The sequence below is a fragment of the Lissotriton helveticus genome, chromosome 2_1 (assembly GCF_964261635.1).
Source record: "Lissotriton helveticus chromosome 2_1, aLisHel1.1, whole genome shotgun sequence".
In the NCBI taxonomy this organism is placed as follows: Eukaryota; Metazoa; Chordata; class Amphibia; order Caudata; family Salamandridae; genus Lissotriton; species Lissotriton helveticus.
The window spans coordinates 108532451-108553672 of NC_136059.1; the positions used below are offsets into that span (position 1 = coordinate 108532451).

A 21222-nucleotide genomic window follows, 5' to 3' on the forward strand; every position below is an offset into this window, starting at 1 on the left:
TAGCAGTGCGCTTTATAAATTATGCTAACAGTTAAGAACATTGTAAACTTTATACCTCTGGTGGGGTGCAGCTCTGCAACAACAGCACGCATTCGGGGAGTTAGCAACATGCAGAGAGAGTGTAACCAGGAAGAAAATGAATTGAGATAGCCCAAGCGCCAAGAAAGCATTCATTGAGGAGCTATATGTTGCCTTCAGCGTGGGGCTTGGAGCACAGAGCCACAGACTCTGTGCACACGTGTCTGTAGCTCCAAAGCATATAGTATATGAGGAAATTGACATGAAATATGTGCAGATCAGAAGTAAACGTGATCTCCACGCAGCCGGGGGACTGTAGGACCCTTGGGCCTTGTTATCACCGGGCAGCGCACGAGAAACTTCCGCGAAATCGACACAGGAAGAGCGGAGGGGGGTAGGAGGAGCTGGGAAGAGCCAGGGTCATGTGAGGACAGGCGGCTACAAGCTTCACTTTCACAGCCTGCGAAGATTCTCTCCGCCGGCGGAGGTAAGTTGTCTTTACACTATGTGTACCTTGTCAAATGTTTGTTTACATAGTTTCCTTCTCAGGTGGGGCGTCTGGGCTGTGAGATCCAGGCCAAGATTAGCCACCCTTAGCTTTAATAATTTAGGTTTACATATCTCACTTCTTTCCCTGCACACCGCTGCATTTATCAGGAATGATTTTCATCGGAAACAGCTCACAAGTGTCCCCTTAAGGAGGGGAGAGCCCTGCTTGTGTTGTGAATAGAAACATGACCGTGGTTGAATCTCACAATGTCCATAGCAGTTATCTGAGTATGCAACAGGACCTCTGCGGGGGCCCAGGACTGAAAAAGACGGGGCGGGGACGAAGGTGTCAGACGCAGGAGACATATGCCAATAAACAAGTAAGCTTGCTTTAAAATGTATCATCATTTTTTTGCTGCACGTATTTATTCTGTGGGTATACGGAGGCAAAGCACTGAATTAAAACCCAGCCTACAGGCTCAGAGTTGTCTCAAACTGCTCATCATTCACTCTAAACAGGGACTGCATGTGATGTCCTGGCCAGAGAGCAGCTAACTCACCCGTGCTCACTCATACAGCAGTTTAAAGTGCACGTCCACTGCCGACGGCACTTCTTGGAGATGATAACAGCATTATTAACATTATTAACTCAGAGGGACCCAGGTAATGGACCTTGGGTGAACTTCTGAGCGGACCGCCAGTATTCCAACATGTAAGCATACATTTAACAAAGACTTTTTGGAGCGAATGTATTTTTAGTCTGATGAGACATCTGGCTTGACATGCAACACACGCTTCTGACCCACAAAGTGTATTTGGGCAAGAGAACATTCACCGTGCTCAATCATGCATTCATTCTGCAAACCTTGTTCACAGTATGTGCCCCCCTAGTGCTGCGCTGATGGCAGGGGCGGCTGGTGACATTTGAAAGTGGTGGGCCGTAAACTAATTTGCATATTGCACCGCAGCGAGCGAGCCCGAACCACCTTGCATCCAAACATACATCATTCATGCATCCACCCACCCACCCATCCTGCATCCATACATCATTCATTCATGCATCCACCCATCCATGCATCATGCATCCACCCATCATGCATGCATCCATCCATCCATAATTCATGCATCCACCCATCCATCCACCCACCCATCCTGCATCCATACATCATTCATTCATGCATCCACCCATCCATCCACCCACCCATCCTGCATCCATACATCATTCATTCATGCATCCACCCAGCATCCATACATCATTCATTCATGCATCCACCCATCCATCATGCATCCATACATCATTCATTCATGCATCCACCCATCCATCATGCATCCACCCATCATGCATGCATCCATGCATCCATCCATACATCATTCATGCATCCATCCATCCACCCACCCATCCAACCTGCATCCATCATTCATGCATCCATCCACCCATCATGCATGCATCCATCCATGCACCCACTCTCCCTGTTCAATTTCCTTTGCTGCGGCTCTTAGAACCAGAGGTTTTGTTGAGTAACACCCCACCAACAAGCCACTGTCATATACGTAGGCCTAAGCTACTGAAAAAGCATCAGACCTGTACAAAATGTCAGAAACCGCTGTGTAGACCACGTCAAGAGGGTCGAGCACGGGCACGCTTTGTGATTGCTAAGAGGTTGCTTTATTGTCGAGGCAGAACAGTGCTAACTTTTGTGCTCCAAACTTGAGTCCTTACTTTTCCCGACCACTGTTCCATGAAATAGGCCCACACAAGAGGCAGGAGCACCATAGTGCACATTCATTATTTATGTGGCGGTGATGGGGTTCGGCGGGGCCGTATCCTAGCACTCTGATCATACCTGAGTGTGAACGCCCGGTCTCCCTGGCCGAGCGGTTCCTTCGGAACTTGTCGTATTCCTGGGTCCGGTCAGGTCAGAGGTCAAGTCTTCAATCAAACCCCACACAAACAGAGGCCGCAGTACGAGGGAGGGAGAGAGAGCTCTGCCCCCCCCCCAGAAAGGGGGTTATGTACCCGGGCTATGTATTGACCAGCCAATCCTGGCGCTGTATGCAGTGTCAGGATTGGCTGGGGGGGCACCATGGCTCCTCGCCCTGTCGCCCTGTGCAACCTTGGGGGCTGCGGCCCGCCTCCTGGTCCTCTCTCTAAGGGGGAATTCACCGGAAAACGATCTGCGCATGCGCGGGCATGTTTGTGCCCAAAAATACACTTGCGCAGCTGCAGCAGGCCCATCCTCCCTACCCACCCCCCCCACTGCGCACTCCGGGAAAGTCAGGTGTCTCCCGGTTTCCCGGCCGGCAGATAGCGCGATTTTTTTGAATATTTGTATTTGGCTTTTAGTGACGACGCGGTGGGTCCATGGGGCTTAGTGGGGCTACGCCCCTACGCCCCAATGGACGCACCGCGCCTGGCTGATGGTGAGGAAATGTTGGCCCGGCATAGCTGAGGAAGCCTCCTGGTTCAAGCAACATCTAAGCCAAGCACATATACAACATGTACATCAGTTACTATATCACGCTAACCTAAGATTACAAACGCTACAAAAACTCATTTAATGCACCTTCAGCATCTAAGAGCAGGACAGCGACTCTGATTTCTGACCCCGGCATAAACAAACCTCTTTTGGCGCTGGGATTGAAATTGTGATCTACGATTGGTTTAGTTGGCGTTAGACCTGATATTCTTGAGGTATGTTTCCCTAAACTTTTTGCTTTTTCCTCCTGGATTTTGCTGATTCTCTTTTCGGAGCCTTAGGCCTCTGAGCACTTTCCCACTGTAAATACTGTGTGAAAGTGCACATATCCTTCCTACACATGTTAGGAAGTGGTGCTTACATGGTGTTTTTAAACATGTCAGGGCTGCCATTACAGGCCTGTGTATGCACACTTGCACCTATGGTGTGTTTCAACATGTGTCAAGTCTGCCGTTGCAGGCCTGTGTCTGCGCAATTGCACTTATGCTCTGGTTGTCCTCTCTAAACCACTGGTTAATTCTGAGGGGACCTTTCACTGCCCCTAGAGCACCCCTGGGCTAAGTCTTAAGGGGTGAAGCAAGTGGTAGGTGAAAGGCAGGGCAGGTACACATGCGTGCTCCTTGCTTAGGTCGTGAACAATACCCATGTGTGTTTTCACTACCTGTGAGGTCTGCTCTTCCCTTAGGTTAACACGGGGGAATGAGTGACATTACTTCAAGCTGCAATAGTGGCTTACAGTGAGCAGCCTCATCATGGCCATTGGATTCACAATGACAAACCCTCCCTTGTGGTACAGGTGGATTTGTCATTTGTAGCCTAAAACTGCCACTCCTAGAAAGTGGGCTTTTCTCTGCTCTAAAACTCTTTATGTGCTTTTTTACTTGGCTCCAGTGCATACTGGAACCTGGGGGAACACATCTGTGAATTCCCCAGTGACAGCTATAAACATTGGGCATGCAAATGGAATGACAGACCTCTGCCATTTGAGGGTCTGACTGGATAGATTGGAGGGAGAGGTTTAAGCACTTAGCCTCTGGGAGCCACAGCAGGGCCCACTACAGAATAAAATCTGCATTCCACAGCTTCATGGCAGACAGGACTGAAATATTGGGGAGATATCCATGCTTAAAAGGGAAACCCCGTGAACAACCTCCAACTTCGAAGGCACATTACAGTATAACTACTGGTGCCATACTTCAGCATGGCAGCGATACACTTGTGGGGATGTAGGACCAGAGATCCTGAACTGCGTGGTACACGTTGTCAGAGGAATATGTTGTGCACAAGGAGGATTACTGCCATTGGAAGGGGCTGAGGGCCCTTCATGAATAGTGTCTGGCCTGGCTGACTACCTGCTGCTCTGTGACACCCTGAAGTGTGCTCTCCAGGGGCTTGTTGGCTTACCCTCTGTTCTCTTGTGGAGGTCTCTGGGACATCAAACATCTCCCTTCGTCGATGGTGCCGCATTGCTCTTGCGAGGCACATTGAATGCATGCTCATTGTGTGCAGTGTCCAATTCACAGGTTATGACCCTCGGAAGTGAGGGCATACCCATAGTAGGGCCTCATTCTACCTCATGCGGCACTGCTGAACTTATGCCTGTGTGATTGACTGGAATTGTCTGGTGCGGTCCGTGCCTCATTTCTAGGGAGTTTACAACTATTTGTTGTGTATGACTAGAATTGTCTTGAGCTACCAGTATCAATGCACACCAAGTGTTGTGCCTCATTTCCAGGGAGGTGTGCAGGAGCAGATTTGGGTTCCGGGGTGCCCGGATTGCCTGGGCGCTACTTGGATTGACATGTGCCTGACGCAATGCTTCCTTCTTCTGAGAGGCTCCCCTGCTTCATCCCCCCACTCATCGATGGCTCCTTTTTGTGCCTCAGTGCAACAGACCAATTGCCCTCTCCTTATCTGGCCCGACAACTATGTGTTGCCAGTTATTATTGCCGGAAGGGCCTTGGGGGTGAGAGTTATCGAATGGGCTGGGGAACGCTTCAGGGAGCAATTGGAAGTGGGTCAAGAGACTGCATGACCTCCCCTGTGCTTCGCAGAGCTGAGCTGGTGCTGGAAGGGATGCTTTGGAATCATTTGATTGAATGAGTATCGCCTTCAGCCCGCTTTTGACACATCCTGTGGGTGAATTTTCCGAGTGGTGCCCAAACCCCCATTTGTTGACTGCCTCCTTATTAGCCCTGCTACCTAGCCTGCCTTCTTCCCTGGCACCCTGACTAAGTGTTACTGAGCCCACAATCAGCCATTTCCCAGGGAGAGGATTATCTCCAGCCCGTGGGTGTAGGGTAGTTGGGGTTAGTTGAATGATGAAGGAGGGTATGGGCCACAGGGTCTGCATGTGTATCATCAACTGACCTGCCAGATATCAGTGGCATCACGTGACAGTGCGGTGTGCATGTGTGTTTGAGTGTTTTTGACACGGACCTGCCTGATATCCATTGCATTGCATATTGGTGATGAGTGAGTGTATAGGAGTGGCTGCCTGGTATGCAATACATCGTACAGTGGTGTCATTTTACACGTTGATTTCTTGACAAATTGAATACTACGGTTTACTTTGGTTTTTACCCATGCTGCCTTGGCCCACCGTGCTGTTTAAAAGTGTTGTAATTATCTGTGTGTACACATTCCTGAAATCGTTGTGATCTGGGGTGCACCCTATAACTGTGTGGAATTGAATTGTAATAATTGGCAGGGTAGGCCTAGTTCTTACAACGTTTGGAGCCATGTAAAGGTGCTGGGGGGTAAAGTAGGATCTTTCCCAATTGTGCATACTATTGATATCAATTTAACACGGTTGGGCCTAGTACTGCTAGTAATATTTCCAAATCTGATTTATGTCCAGAAATACATGATGTTCATGTTCTGTTAATTAATGTGTTTGTTGAGTGTAAACTTTATTTATATACACTATGTGTGAAGTCTTTATCGTGGTGCTCAGTGTATTTATTGTGTGAGTGTGCTATGCCAATAGTTCACACATTACTTCTGTGATAAGCCTGACTGCTCAGTGCCAAGCTGGGTAAGGGTGAGCGCAGGTTATAGAGTGAGTGTAATCACCCACCCCTGATGGGAGCGGTAGGTTCTGCCAGGCTAGGGCACCGCCTCAGCCAACCAGCAAGTGCCTGTTCCAACAGTTGCTATTTACTGCATCTTTACCGTATCTGGTGAATCCTGGGTGCGTTAAGCAACTCACCCTCCATTAAATTTGAGTAAGTCAAGCTTGCCGGAATTTAACAGGCAAGGCGTACAGTATTTATTTTTTATTTATTTATTTTCAAATGTATCTATAGCGCGAACATGACCACCGGGAGTATCAGAGCGCTTTACAAATAACCATCATGAGGGATACAGATAAATGCAATCAAGACAGAAACCAACAAAGCAAAAGATACAAAGTCATGTAGAGCCAAAGGGAGTCTTGTGACCGTAGCAGCTGGGCCACATAACTGTGACTGTGACCTCAGTATCCACTGGAATAGCCCGTCAGAGGCAGAAATGTCTTCACCAAGAGCACTTTGACTTCCTTTTTAAAGAGGACAATGGAAGGGTTCACCCTGACTTCAGTGGTGAGGGAGTTCCAGATCCTCGGTGCTATACTGGAGAAGGCTCGTTTATACGTTTTTTTCTTCTTGAACTTTTGTGGTTTGAGCAATAGGGTGCTGGCGCTTCTGGAGGCTCTCTCACCACATGACCCCTGCATGTACCATGCATGTTTTGGTCTGGTAAGCACCGAAATCTAAATGTTGTTCCCAACAACTCATAATAGGTGCTATTTTTTGCACACAGATAGAAAAGCTACCGCAGGGTTTCACTATCCGGTGCGATAAAAGCACCTGGATTCTGATGAACTCAGAAGCAGAAATATATATTTATTAGATTTTCACATTATAGCAACAGCCAGCACAGCACACATTGAACATGCAAAATAGTTTAATAGGGGAACAATCGTGTACATAGATTGGGACCACCATACAATAAAATGTCAATTAAACGTTCTAAGCCCAGCAGACTGGCAGTCACATTAATGGGGGCATTGCCGGAGAGTCCGGGGAGTAGAGGAAGGCGGGAGGGGTGGTTAGACACTTCAGTGTGACATAGGTAGGTTCAGAAGAGGGCCCAGATGTCTTTGGGATGGACTAAAGGGTGTATAATTTCGGCATATTGTTCAGTCGTTTCTCGACAATAAGTTGAGTCATAGTGGCATTGTTTTATCAGCAGCACATCTTTGCATCAAAAACATTGCAACATGATCTATTATCCAGCACGAACGGGATGGAGGAGAGCCGCCCATATCCAGTAGGTATACCTGAACTGTCCACCAACAAAGCTGTCTGGAAAGAAGGGTCAAGAGGAATCTTTAATATTTCAGTCTTGCCAGTACATGTAAGTGTGAGACATACCCATGCCGTATGTAAAAAATCAAAGAAACCACACAGGGTTTTGCTTATGCGCGCAAGACAACGCCTAAATAACAGTAAACAAAACAAAATGCCAGTACTGCACTATTCTTTGACCATAAGTTTGATGGTCAATGAATCAAACAACTGCCCTCACAAAACCACTTTTTTCTGTTTGAGTTTAATCAAAAAACTAAATTTATATTTGTTTCATAACTCTTTTTTCAATATTTTCCAAAATATTTGCATGAACTACTCTAAATTGAAAACTCCAATAATCAAGGTCGCTGTAAATTCACTTTTCGGAGCCCCTTTGGAATTTAACTTAACATTCACTCACTAAAAACATACTCTATACACAACATACGCACTGTGTGTCAGAATCATACATCTGTTAGACTAGTCCTCACATCCATCCATACATTCTCACATCATACATGCCAATGCCCACCCTGGGGTAGCTTCACGAAACCCTATTTCTGGTGAGGCACTCTCAATTCAATATTCCATAAATACAACAACAATACTTTAAACACAAGGCCATCAACCCAATTCAACACAATACACAATTTAGCAACAGAATGAATCAATTCAGATTGGCCAAAACAAAGCTGTGGTCTACGCGTTTCGAATCTCCCACATTATGGGGATTCTCCTCAGGACCAATAATTTCTGAAGGACAAAAACAAAATAATCCTGTCTTATTAGATACATTCTATAATACACCTCCGTCGTCAACACCACTCATGCAGCATTTTGCATCTTACCTTGTTGTATGTTCTAAGAGTAATCGTGTCAATGTCTCACAAGTTCTGTAGATATAAAAAAACTGTATTGATCTCTGCTCTTAACATTTGAATTCCATTCTATACCAAGAAAGTTAGGATATATCTTACTTGGTTATAATGAGTACGTTGCACTACTTAGCGGTAAACTCACAAATGTATATTGACGAATTCCGGTGAAACAATGTGAGACTGTGTCAGACATGCATTTGAGATTCACAATGTGACAATTAAAATCACTTGTTTCCGAAAGAAGATGTACCTGTTTATGTGCAATAACATCAGCCCATATTATATCATTTTTGAGACTCAGGTCAATGAAATCAATCCAGGCCTGTAGAGAACAGGAGAAATGGAATTTATTGGCTAAACTGTGGTATTGAATGTGACATGCCAAACTGATCTTTCAATTCTCCACTACATTCGTTTTGTACACTGAATTGCCGTTAGCCATCATTACGCTCCTTTCCCAATATGCAAGCGGAGTTAACATCAGAGGGAAGAAAAACACTTTTTAGTCCCTCGCTGGCCTGAATGCCCTGCTTATCGTGTCTTAAGCTGACTATGTGTATGTGACCTCTGCCACCAGACTCATAAAAAGTGGAGCTAAGTAATCCGTCGTTCGACAAAGTTCACTTTACACGGACTAAGTTCCGTGATGTCATTTTCATACCTAGTTCATTCCCAGGGGCTCCAAATTCAGACAAGACGGGTAAACAATCCCCGATCACATGCTGGATAGTCGCGTGCTTACGCTGTTACGAGACGCAGTGTTTATAGCGTCATCACCGTGGAGATTGCTGGGAATTGTAGTTGGAAAAAACTTTAACTAAAAAACTAATTCACTCTCCTAAATATATTCTATAAATCGATGCAGGCGCAGTGCAATATCTTTTCATCCCTTCAAAATTGCTCAGTTGCTCATTATTAATATTAGCAACCTTAATGTTGCCTTTTTTTATGAATCGCGCAATCCTTACACATTATAACTAGTTCTCCATGATAGATATATTTAACATTGCAAAAGGCACCATCTTGTGCCGGGTTTATTCTAGAAGGGGAACAGGCCATGACTATTGAGATTGTTCGCAAACGCTATGAAAGTAAATGCTGGCAGACAATATCTTTACGCTGAATACTGGCGTAATCTCACATTTGTCGGATGAAGTCTTTTCTGTAGACTTAGTAGTTAGAGCCTTATCATACTTAGTATATATCTTGTTCCGCAGAAGTCGCTGTCTCACAGTCTCTTTAGTAGTCTTGATGGTATAACGACCAGTTCTGGGCCCAGGTCGCAGATGTTTATTATTCGAAGGCGTTTCTTTTTGTTGTCCCAATGATGGCTCTATCCATTTTTAGTGGTGCATATTCTGTGTGTTTGCTATTATATGTGTGCCTCAATGTACCTCACTATGCTATGCATATAAAAAGTCCATATTCTGTCTCAATCAACACATGACTGGATTGTTTACCCTCTCTTGTTATATTCTCTTTAGTACTATGAGTCTTGTTTTTATCTGGTAGCCTAGTGTGTCAGATAGTGTGTAGTATGATTTTTGTTCATCATCAACCAAAAATTCAGATATCAATCGATTGTATCCTTATTTCATGACTTCTCTCTGTCAACCTTAATGGAAAGGCTGAATGTATCTGACTACAGATGGTAAATTTCCGATAGTTCATTCAGACCATCAACTTTATTATTAATGTGGCTTCTCTCTTGATCAGTGTGGCCTCCAAATCTCTTCCTCTTGCCTCTTGTTCGACTTTTGAAATGATGGTCCATCTTAAATCTTTATCAGTGTGGTCATGGCTATGCCAATGGTTCACTAGAGGGGCTGTTTGCATGTTCTTTTTAATCCGAGATTCATGTTGTGATATCCAATGTCTGATTTCCTGATTAGTTTTGCCAATATATTACTTTTGGCCAGGGCACAAAATCCCGTAAACCACAAATTTAGATTTGCAATTCGTGAAGTGTTCGTGTTTCCAGTGTATTCCATTATGTGAGAACACACCTCCTTCTATTGTCAAATCCCAGCAGATGCATGTCCCACATTTATGATGTCCTTTGATTGACGGTAGGCCAACGTAATCTCGCAAAGTGGCAGTTTTCTGTTTGGGTAGCGCCGCTCTTACAATCTGATTAGCGATACTCTTGTCTTTCTTGAACGCAAACAAAGGTGCCTCTATTAGCTTTGAGTCCAAATTCTTAATCAGGTGCCAATTCTGATTGATTAATTTTTTCAACCAATTGGACGTTGTGCAATATGTTGACACTATACTATCTGGTCTACGGGTCTTTTTTCTTTTTTTGTTAGTAAGATGTCTCGAGGTGTCCATCATGCACGTTTCATTACCCGTTTTAGCAGCTTTTTAGGATATCCACGTGTTACAAGTTTACCTTTAAGTTGTTGGCATGACAGATCTATGCGTCCTTGAAAGAACAATTTCTTCTTATTCTGAGAAAGTGCCCTACGGGCAAATTCTCTTTCAAGCTTTGTGGATGGTTACTCGTGAAGTGTAATGCTTTGATCCTGTCAGAATTTTTTTTATAAAGTGTGGTTGCCAACCCACCTTCCGAAGGGTAAACTTCCACATCTAGGAATGGCATCTTAGGCCTAGATTGGTTAAGGCTAAATTTGATGTCGGCAGTTCTATTGTTTAGCCACTCGTGGAAGGCATGAAGTTGTTCTTCATCCCCCGTCCAAGTCATAAAAACATTGTCAATATAGCGGACCCAGCCGCCTATCCACTGTTTATAGGCGTTGCTATTGTAGACAAATTTATCCTCGTATTAACTCATGAAAAGAATGGCTAATTCTGGACCAAAAGGACACCCCATTGCTACTCCCTTTATCTGGAAATAGAACTCCTCTTTAAAATTAAAGTAGTTCTTTTTCAGAGCCATACTTGCCAGTTCCAAAATAAATTCTATGGACATTTTTACTGGTCTCTGTCTGCTGTCTAAGAATGTTTGTAAAACTACAGCCCTTAGTCTTGTGGGATCTGGGTATATAACAAGACGACGTCCATACTGACTAGAAAATGTTTATTTTCGTCAGAGGTCATCTGGTCCAATTTGTTTATAAAGTCTGTTGTGTCCTGCAGGAATGATCTTACTTCCGACATAAACGGTTTTAGGAAAAAGTCCACGAATTTCGAGACCAGTTCAAACAAGGACTCGCAGCCTGAAACTATGGGTCTTCTTGGTGGTTATTTTTCATCTTTATGTACTTTCAGTAGTACATAAAAAAATCGGTGTTCTTGGATGTTTATTTTGGAGATATTCATACTCCTTTTTCCCTAGAAAGCCTTGGTCCTATCCAGACTTTAAAATCTCAAATAGTCGTCTTTGTAATTCCCTTGTTGGATCTTTGGGGATCTTTTTATAGCATTCCGCATTTGATAATTGTTTGTTCATTTCAGCTGTGTATTGAGGAACCCCCCAAACTACAATTGACCCGCCCTTATCGGCCTGGTTAATTGTTATGGTGTCATAATTTCTCAAGTTTAACAAGGCCTCTTTTTGAGCTTTTGTCAAATAGGGTTTCTTAAAACCACGTCTTCTTTTCTCTTGATCTGCTATAGCTGACAGCACAGTTCTTTAAAATGTAATAACCTCTTTGGCAATCTTACTGGATGGAGGACAGAAGATGGACTTCTTAAGCCCTGTTGTCTCTGAATTAGTTTGTAGTATTTGATCAGCAAACAAAGTTGTGAGACGGATTTTCCTACAGAACTCAATGAATTCAGCCTTCATCTGAACAAAATGTGTAGGTTTTGAAGGAACAAAGGTCAATTGTATATTGGTGACACAATTACAAAAACTAAATCAGTCACCAATATACAATTTATCGGACTATTTATCGGACAAAGTTTTGACAGATATGGAGACCAGTGTGTTGGAAAAAGGATTGATCTTTGTTGAGAAGCCACATTAATAATAAAGTTTAACACAGCAGTTGATGGTCTGAATGAACTATCGGAAATTTACCATCTGTAGACAGATACATTCAGCCTTTCCATTAAGCTTGACAGAGAGAAGTCATGAAATAAGGATACATCGATTGATATCTGAATTTTTGGTTGATGATGAACAAAAATCTTACTACACACTATCTGACACACTAGGCTACCTGAGAAAAACTAGACTCATAGTACTAAAGAGATTATAACAAGAGAGGGTAAACAATTCAGTCATGTGTTGATTGAGGCAGAATATGGACTTTGTATATGCATAGCATAGTGAGGTACATTGAGGCACACGTATAATAGCAAACACACAGAATATGCACCACTAAAAATGCATAGAGCCTTCATTGGGGCAACAAAAAGAAACGCCTTCGAATAATAAACATCTGCGACCTGGGACCAGAACTGGTGGTGATACCATCAAGACTACTAAAGAGACTGTGAGACAGCGGCTTCTGCGGAACAAGATATATACTAAGTATGATAATGCTCTAACTACTAAGCCTACAGAAAAGACTTCATCAGACAAATGTGAGATTACACCAGTACTCAGCGTAAAGATATTGTCTGCCGGCATTTACTTTCATAGCTTTTGCGAACAATCTCAATAGTCATGGCCTGAGCCCCTTATAGAATGAACACTGCACAAGATGGTGCCTTTTGCAATGTTAGATTTATCTATCATGGAGAACTAGATATAATGTGCAAGGATAGCGCAATTCACAAAAAAACGGCAACATTAAGGTTGCTAATATTAATAATGGGCAACTGAGTAATTTTGAAGGGATGAAAAGATATTGCACTGCGCCTGCATCGATTTATAGAATATATTTAGTAAAGTGAATTCGTTTTTTAGTTAAAGTTTTTTCCAACTACAATTCCCAGCAATCTCCACGGTGATGACGCTATAAACACTGCGTCTCATAACAGCGTAAACACACGACTATCTATAGCGTTGCGATCGGGGATTGTTTACACGTCGTGTCTGAATTTGGAGCCTCCGGGAACGAACCAGGTAAGAAAATGACATCACGGAACTTAGTCCGTGTAAAGTGAACTTTGTCGAACAACGGATCACTTAGCTCCACTTTTTATGAGTCAGGTGGCAGAGGTCACGTACACATAGTCAGCTTAAGACGCGATAAGCAGGGAAATGAGGCCAACGAGGGACTAAAAAGTGTTTTTCTTCCCTCTGATGTTAACTCGGCTTGCATATTGGGAAAGGCGCGTAACGTCGGCTAACGGCAATTCGGTGTACAAAATGCATGTAGTGGAACGTTGAAAGATCAGTTTGGCATGTCACATTTAATACCACAGTTTAGCCAATAAATTCCATTTCACCTGTTCTCTACAGGCCTGGATTGATTTCATTGACCTGAGTCTCGAAAATGATATAATATGGGCTTTTGTTATTGCACATAAACAGGTACATCTTCTATCAGAACAAAGTGATTTTAATTGTCACATTATGAATCTCAAATGGATGTCTGACACAGTTACACATCGTTCCTCAGGAATTTGTCAATATACATTTGTGAAGTTTACCGCTAAGTAGTGCAACGTACTGATCATAACCAAGTAAGATATATCCTAACTTTCCTGGTATCGAATGGAATTCAAATGTTAGGAGCAGAGACCAATACAGTTTTTTATATCTAGAGAACTTGTGAGACATTGACACGATTACTCTTAGAACATACAACAAGGTAAGATGCAAAATGCTGTGGTGTTGACGACAGAGGTGTATTATAGAATGTATCTAGTAATTTGTTTTTGTCTTTCAGAAATTATTGTTCCTGAGTAGAAGCCCCATAATGTGGGAGATTTGAAACGTGTAGACCTCAGCTTTGTTTTGGCCAATCTGAATTGGTTAATTCTGTTGCTGAATTGTGTATTGTATTGAATTGGGTTGATGGCCTTATATTCGAAGTATTGTTGTTGTATTTATGGGATATTGAATTGAGAGTGCCTCACCAGAAATAGGGATTGTGAAGTGCTGCGAGCGACAAGATTGCCACAAGGCGTCAGCCCGTAAGCAGGTGGTGCTGCGAGCACCATGATTGCCACGATCCAGCAGCCGGGGTGTGCAGGTAGTGCTACGAGCGCCATGATTGCCATGAGGCAGCAGCTGGGTTGTGCAGGTAGTGCTGCGAGTGCCATGATTGCCACGAGGCAGCAATCGGGGTGTGCAGGCAGTATTGCGAGCGCCATGATTGCCACAAGGCAGCAGCCGGGGCGTGCAGGCAGTGCTGCGAGCTCCATTATTGCCAGGAGGCGGCAGCCCTTGTGTGCAGGCAGTGCTGCAAGCACCATGATTGCTGCAAATCAGTAGCCAGCTGCCCTCCTCACAACAAACTCTGCCAGCAGGACGTGACAACCCCACAACGCAAGATTGTTGTATCACACAACCTTACTGGGCTGTCACTTCTCAGTAGTATCCATTGTGCACTACCTCGATGTTACGTCAGTCTGAGAGCCGTAGCAGGAATCAATCTGAGTTCTCATGAGATACATTGTAAGAGCCTTCCAGCTGGACTACAAGCCTGGGGAACAGCACGCGCACACCACGGCATGCTGCCCCTCCAGTTTAGTTAGTTTAATCTCCCTTCCTTTTGTAACTGACCTTTACGTGGGTGCCCATACTACTGTCCAGGTGTGCCTGATCATACTCATCCCCAGCTACCATACATCAGGGCCTGTTGCCAGGTGTCATGCATACTTTTATTTACCTAGACACGCTAATAATTAGCAGTTATTAGTAAGCACACATGCCAGCTCCCAGTTCCCATACATCATTGCTATTCCTCTGTTAGGGCACATAAATACCAGTTTCCAGTTAGGACACAGGCATTGGTTTTAAGGTTAACACACAGCAGTGCAAATTTCCATCTGCACTATTTAATCCCAGACCCACCCAAGCCATTACAACTCATGGCTTTACAACACTGTCTTAACAATGATACGTCTTTACCACTGCATTCATTTACCACCGAAGTCTTTAAAATGAACAACCACTTTGCTTTAGGGGAAAGCGTTGGACTATGGAGCGGTATAACTTACTATTCCAGCTCCAATCTGTGCAACAGTAGGGAAAGCGTTGGACTTCGAAGCCCAATACTGCTTCCCCTAGGGCAAGTAGTTGCAAAGACTTGTATGGTAACGGAATGCAGTGGTAAGGATGGATCATTGTATTGCGTGGTTTACACTTCATGGTAAAATATGTTTCCCTTTAATCCCATTTAGATTTCCTACACGGGTCTGCAATTATTACAGTCATCACTGCTATTTTTATGTGGGTGACTGGTTACTGAGCTAGCTCCATCTACGAGGCTCCAGTAGGGGATTTCACATGCATTTCTGATTCTTAAGGTACGGCTAGGAGCAAAGAGTCATAGGATAAACATGTCAGGTGTAGGCTGGGAATACTTAATCACAAATATTGATGGTACAGAATATTTTTACCATAGTATCGAAGGACAAAGTATCGCAAAGTAAAATTCTATACATTTTCTATACTAACTCCACATATATACATACTTTGGAGATATACATATATCTTCAAGGTATGTAGATGTGGCGTTAGGAATAGTAAATTCTTACATCCCTCTGCGCGTTTACCTTTCAATATTTTATCCCTAAATATTGTTGTAATAATGTTATGTACCATCAATTTTTGGGATTCAGATTTGAGAGTAGGGAATGGTATATGCCCCAAACTAGGCCTAAGTAGAGAATAACCTTTCAACTACATTTGTCCTACCTTGCTCTGCATAACGGTTCTACAGCTGACCTTTTACCCAGTTATGTGCCGTATAAATGTTGTGTGATTTTCTTTGATAACTTGCCTCATTTATTATGCATAACGATTCTTAGTATCATATCTTAATCCCCTGCCTAGGGCGTACACAGCAGGATTAACATATTCTGTATAATAACTCTATACAAAAGTCATTGCTATTGTCATTCTTGGACGACAGGCCCAGTGTACATAATTGTAAACATTACATTTCTAGGTAGCACCCCTGAGGGTACCTTTTGGGTATAAAAGAACCACATCTTCACTGGGTAACCAGAGGAGAAGTTTTTACGTGGACACTAGACGCTCAGGTTCCTGTAAGCAGAAACTCCAGCACGCAATGGTCTGACATCCCTTGCGAGGTGTTCAACTCGAGACCATATGAGGTACTTTGTTCTCTCCCATCAGGTAATGTGGTTGGCTCTTTCCTAGCGGATTCTTGGCTTTACACCCACCTACAAGCTAGGTACACCCTAGATAGGGTTCGCATAGTAGGAGACTGCTCGATTACTATCAGGTATCTATATGCCTGCATATATTCACAGTTTTAGCACCATGGTAGAATTCTACCTTTTATTTACTCTGTTGGTGCTTGTAATCTTGTACATCTGTTACTGTCTAATGGTTGGTGCAGCAAACATGTTTTATACTAGAATGACACTGGTTCAATAAATACTTATTCAAAACATCCCCACCGTTTATTCTGTGTATCTCTTTGAGACTAAGTGAGCGCGAGTGACTGAGCGCAAAATCACTCTACTGTTCCCACAATCTCTGAAGGATCAAGGGTTGTCATGTTCAATAGTTGCCAGACACTATTTGCTCTTTGGTGAGGTTATGGGGCTTATAGTGGCATTGTGAGCTAGCTGGTCTAAAGATTAACGTATCCTTTGGGGGTGTCTGGAATCAGGCTGGACACCAATCCCTCAGTTTATGTTGTCTAAACATGCAGATCCTGTGTATTTTCAGAAAGTACACAACAGGATTACGCTCTCCAGTTCGTCTCCTTAGCTCCCATTCCAATGCTTTGATAGCAACAATCTGATAAATAATAAAAAGGCTACTCCAACAGGATTTGCACCCTAAGCAGCAGACAGGTGCTGATAAAGCTTAACATGTGCTGTAGGATTAACATGGAGAACTGGTGTAAAGTATCCTGCTATCTCAACAGACTTTAAAGACTAAGGCAACAACAAAGTAAGAAATTTAAAAAAAAACCAGAGGCACTGAAGGGAACTAGCTTGTGTGCAAATGGGCACCTTGTGAAAGAGCAGAGTGCACTCACTCAAAGTGAAGTTATTCAGTGGCTGAAGTGGGATGTCACACTCTCCCATGCTGTATGCTGTAATGACACACCCACAGACCAATGGAGGAAGACAGACGGCTGAAAGCCCCTTTAAATAAGTATATTATACATACATATTTTTTTAAAATAAAAGGTCCTTGCTAATGCCAGATCTAAAAATAGGTGAGAGGCTGAAAAAATTAGAATGAAGGAAAGAATGCGAAGAAAAGATTGAATTAAAGACAGATAACAGGCTGGAAAAGGACATTAGAAGGACAGAAAGAAGAACGATACATCAAATAGGAGAAAACTCCCTCTGTGCATTTTTAAAGCAGTGGCCTTGAACGCTCAGCTATGGCTTACAATAATTTACAGTGAAGATGCTCAGTAGGTGCTACAGTGTTCTTATGGTTGCTCATTCTCAAAGGTTTCTCCTCAAGGGTCAGGGTATCTCCAGGTCTGTCTTTGCTTACTAGGGGTTTTAATCCCATACTAATCAAAACAATAAAACTACAATGCACAGCATGCAGAGTACTGTTGCATGAAAAGCCAGAATTGTCTCCATGTGTCAGTATGACATTGGACCACTTGGTAGCTATGATAACCCATTCACCTTTAATGCTGATTTCATAATTTGGGTGCATGTTAACTTTAACAAGCTGGCATTACATTTTGGTTACGTTTGTTTGTTTGTGTATAAGTATTTAGAACCAATTGTGCAATACATGAAGCAATAATAGCATACTCTTATGAGGTGTCGGATCACAGTAACTTATATCGTCCCCCCTTCTCATTAAGTTTGTTAAAGCTTTAAGTATTTTTACAGCAACGTATTTTTTTAATGCGTTACTCAAGTGCTTGCAATGTAAATCACCATGGTGCTTTTGTTCTGTTTTTTATAGTCAGCTAGTGAGACAGGAAAATAGGACGTGGCACCATGTTTATATTTTAACAGGCATTTATTTCAATCTTGCAACAGAGAATTAATTAAGCAGCATCTAAACAACATTTTACCAATGCTAAAGGTACACTGTAAGACCTCAGCCTGAACATCCATCTATAAAGGTTTTGTAGCCAAATTACATCTCTTGCATGAAACAAACGACAAAGCCCACTCTTCGCTCCTTCTTTATGTCATTAGGTGAACCTACCCCTCATCAGCCTCTATCATCCGTACAGCAGGTTGAGTAGAGACTGAGAATCCCTGTACCATTTAAAAATGTATATATTTGGAAAGTATATCCCAAGCTTTTTGCAGTCATATGCATTGTAAACAGAGCAGAAAATATCGCCTCTCACATTTACTTTCATGGTTTAGGATGGGGAGGTCACACTTAAAGACAATATGGAAGGATTGGAAAGTGGGTGTAACTTTAGTTTATGTTTTCAACAGATTGTTTAATGGTGTAAAAAGACCCCTCTTTTTACAAATACTTTCATCTTTTAAATTCTTTTGATGTCATTGCTATTGCTTGGTCTTCTTAACTGCTAGCCTTTAACTGTCATTAATTTTGTTGTATCTTTTTCTCTTTCATTAAGCAAGATGGCGGACTACCATATACGGGTATACAAGGACACCGATCACATGACAGTGCGGAAATTGTTTGCAAACGGACTTGCAGAGAATATCTCCCCTTTCAGAAAGTATGTCTTGACCCTTCCACGAACCAAGCTTTTGCTGTTGTGGGTCCACATTGCGATCTTGATGGCCTTCCAACGTTCATACATTTCTGCTCTGCAAACCACATTGTGTGCAGCAGGTGCCTGTTGTGGAACGCTGTCATTTGTGTGGTGGGGCGCAAACTATGTCTACAGTTCCTACATCCAACGTAACCTGAAAGAAGACATGCTTGACATACAAAAGTCTTACATTCAGAACAGAAGAGCGTGTTTTTGGGTGGCAGAGTCCAACGGGAAAGTTGTTGGCATGGTGGCAGCCCGGCCATACATCGCTAGTGATGGAGAGAACAAAGTGGAGCTACTGCGGTTGTCGGTAAGCAAGGAACACCGGGGACAAGGAATGGGCAAAGCTTTGTGCAGAACAGTTATTAACTTTGGCCGACAGGAAGGTTATGAGTCAGTGGTTCTGGAAACCACAATGGTTCAATATGCGGGACAGAAGCTTTATGAAAGCATGGGGTTCACACTCATAAACTCTTTTATTCCACCATTTTTTATCTATAGGCTCCTTCACTTTTATGTTCTTACCTATAGGTATAATATTCATACGCATAATTAAAATATCAGGCATTATGAGTTAATGTCAATGGCTCATATGCGCTTAATTTTTATTGCTGCTTAGATTTTTGAGGTAGGAACATGTCCCTGATTTGGTTCTGTAGTGGGGCTTGATAAACAGGTGAGGCAACAAGGGTGTATGTTGAAAGATATTGGACCCCCTGAGCTCATTAGCAATGGTTTAGGGTGAGGATATGCTGCTACAAGTAGTTGGCGATGACCCTCACACTAGGATGACCTTCTACAGGTCATTATGGAGACCGTACCCAGCTGTGGATTTTTATGTGTTAGCCTAAGGCATTCTGGGTGTTCTAGCTGTGTAGAACTAATTAGACCAAGACGCCTGAAATTAATGATTCAGAGGTGTAAAGGTCAAGATTGCAGATAGTGTCCATAATGATAGGGAGTGAGGTGGTCACCTAAGAGGAATAGAGTTCCTTAAAGCTTGGTTAAGAGTTCACCTGTGCAAAGGTATGCCGCACTATGGAAACTGTTCAGAAAGAAGAGAAAGCAATGGAAAAGAGACATTTTTTGCCATTTGTAAATGTTGTGTAAAAGTGGATCATGGCCTTTGCCATCTGCACATGACTCAAGATCAAGGAGCATGCTCTGCTGAAGTTCTCGGCCCAGACACTGCTCTTCGAATGACCTCCTATCCAAGCTCCATGCATTCTTCATGACTACTCTGTCTTGACACTCTGCTAGACACTGAACAACATCCAACACAAACTAACCGAACATCTGACAATGGCAGCAAAGTATGGTTACAGATTGGAAGAGGATTCTTCTCAATTTCACGCCATGTAAGCAAGTTTTGTGGGTGTACACAGTCAATCTTTACACAGTGTGTCTCCTTGTATATTTTTTGGGGATTCTGGATACCTGTTTTTGACCTTTGGTCAGTATAGACTTACAACAAAATTGCAATCTGCATTTAGACCTCCGTAAATCTGAAAGACCTTATATCAATTGTCATACTAAATGTTTTTGTAAGTCATTTTTAACAATTAGACAGATTTAATATGCTGTCCAAAAGTGCCTTTTGATTGAAATTTGCAATAAGTCTACTTGTGGTAAAATGTACAACAAAAGTGTATTATGGCCTTAAGCATAATGATGTTTCACCGCAGGCTACGCCAGGTTTTTAATAAATACAATTGAGAAACCATGGCAAATACCAAATTTACCAACTTGTATGTGAGTTTGAAGAGTCCATTAAAAGGTGTATGCTACTGCTTATTTGGTAGTATAAAAAGTAGGCTGTACGTATATGTGCTACACTTTTGTATGCTTTAAGGAGCCATGTTCGAGGAAGTAGCAGTTAAAAAAATTAATTTATAATAACCACTGCTAGGAAGGGATACAATTCTATTGTTGCAGGTTGTATGTAAATAAAGACAAAAACACTAAATCAACACATTGAATTTGTGTTATCTACACTGCAAAATAGAGTTTTTAAAGGTAACAACCTTTCTGCCTAAATGTTTTTTCCAACTTGGAAATGTTGTTCTCATTCTCTGTATGTATGAGCTTGTGTCTGGAATGTAGAGAGTGAATTGTTGAGAGTGAACAGACTGTTGCTGTGTGGTGTGGAGTGGAGCTGGGAGATAGTGATAGTCGGATGGTGGATTGAGCCGGGACTAGACCGCCCTGCTGTTGCTGTAGCCTAAGGGCTCAACTTGAAATAAAGCCCTTATCTGACCTATGCAGCTTCGGGCAGCAATATATTCAATGGGAACAGTGA

General features: G+C 42.8%; 1 protein-coding gene across 2 annotated transcripts; it reads left to right on the plus strand.

The window, feature by feature from the left end:
- The first annotated feature begins 448 nt into the window (after positions 1 to 448).
- LOC144819232 (putative N-acetyltransferase camello) lies at positions 449 to 20893 on the plus strand. Of its 2 annotated transcripts, none has more exons than XM_078677200.1 (2): positions 449 to 505; positions 18780 to 20893. In XM_078677200.1, the coding sequence occupies exon 2, from the start codon at positions 18784 to 18786 to the stop codon at positions 19477 to 19479; it is 696 nt and encodes a 231-aa protein (XP_078533326.1). In that variant the 5' UTR covers positions 449 to 505; positions 18780 to 18783; the 3' UTR covers positions 19480 to 20893. The 2 variants fall into 2 exon arrangements, with proteins under 2 accessions (XP_078533326.1, XP_078533327.1); XM_078677201.1 differs by having other exon boundaries at positions 456 to 505; positions 18784 to 20893.
- The last annotated feature ends 329 nt before the right edge of the window (positions 20894 to 21222 follow it).

Bases quoted from the DNA above. Each gene is read 5' to 3' on its own strand.
- LOC144819232 (XM_078677200.1), top strand. From the start codon at position 18,784: ATGGCGGACTACCATATACGGGTATACAAGGACACCGATCACATGACA.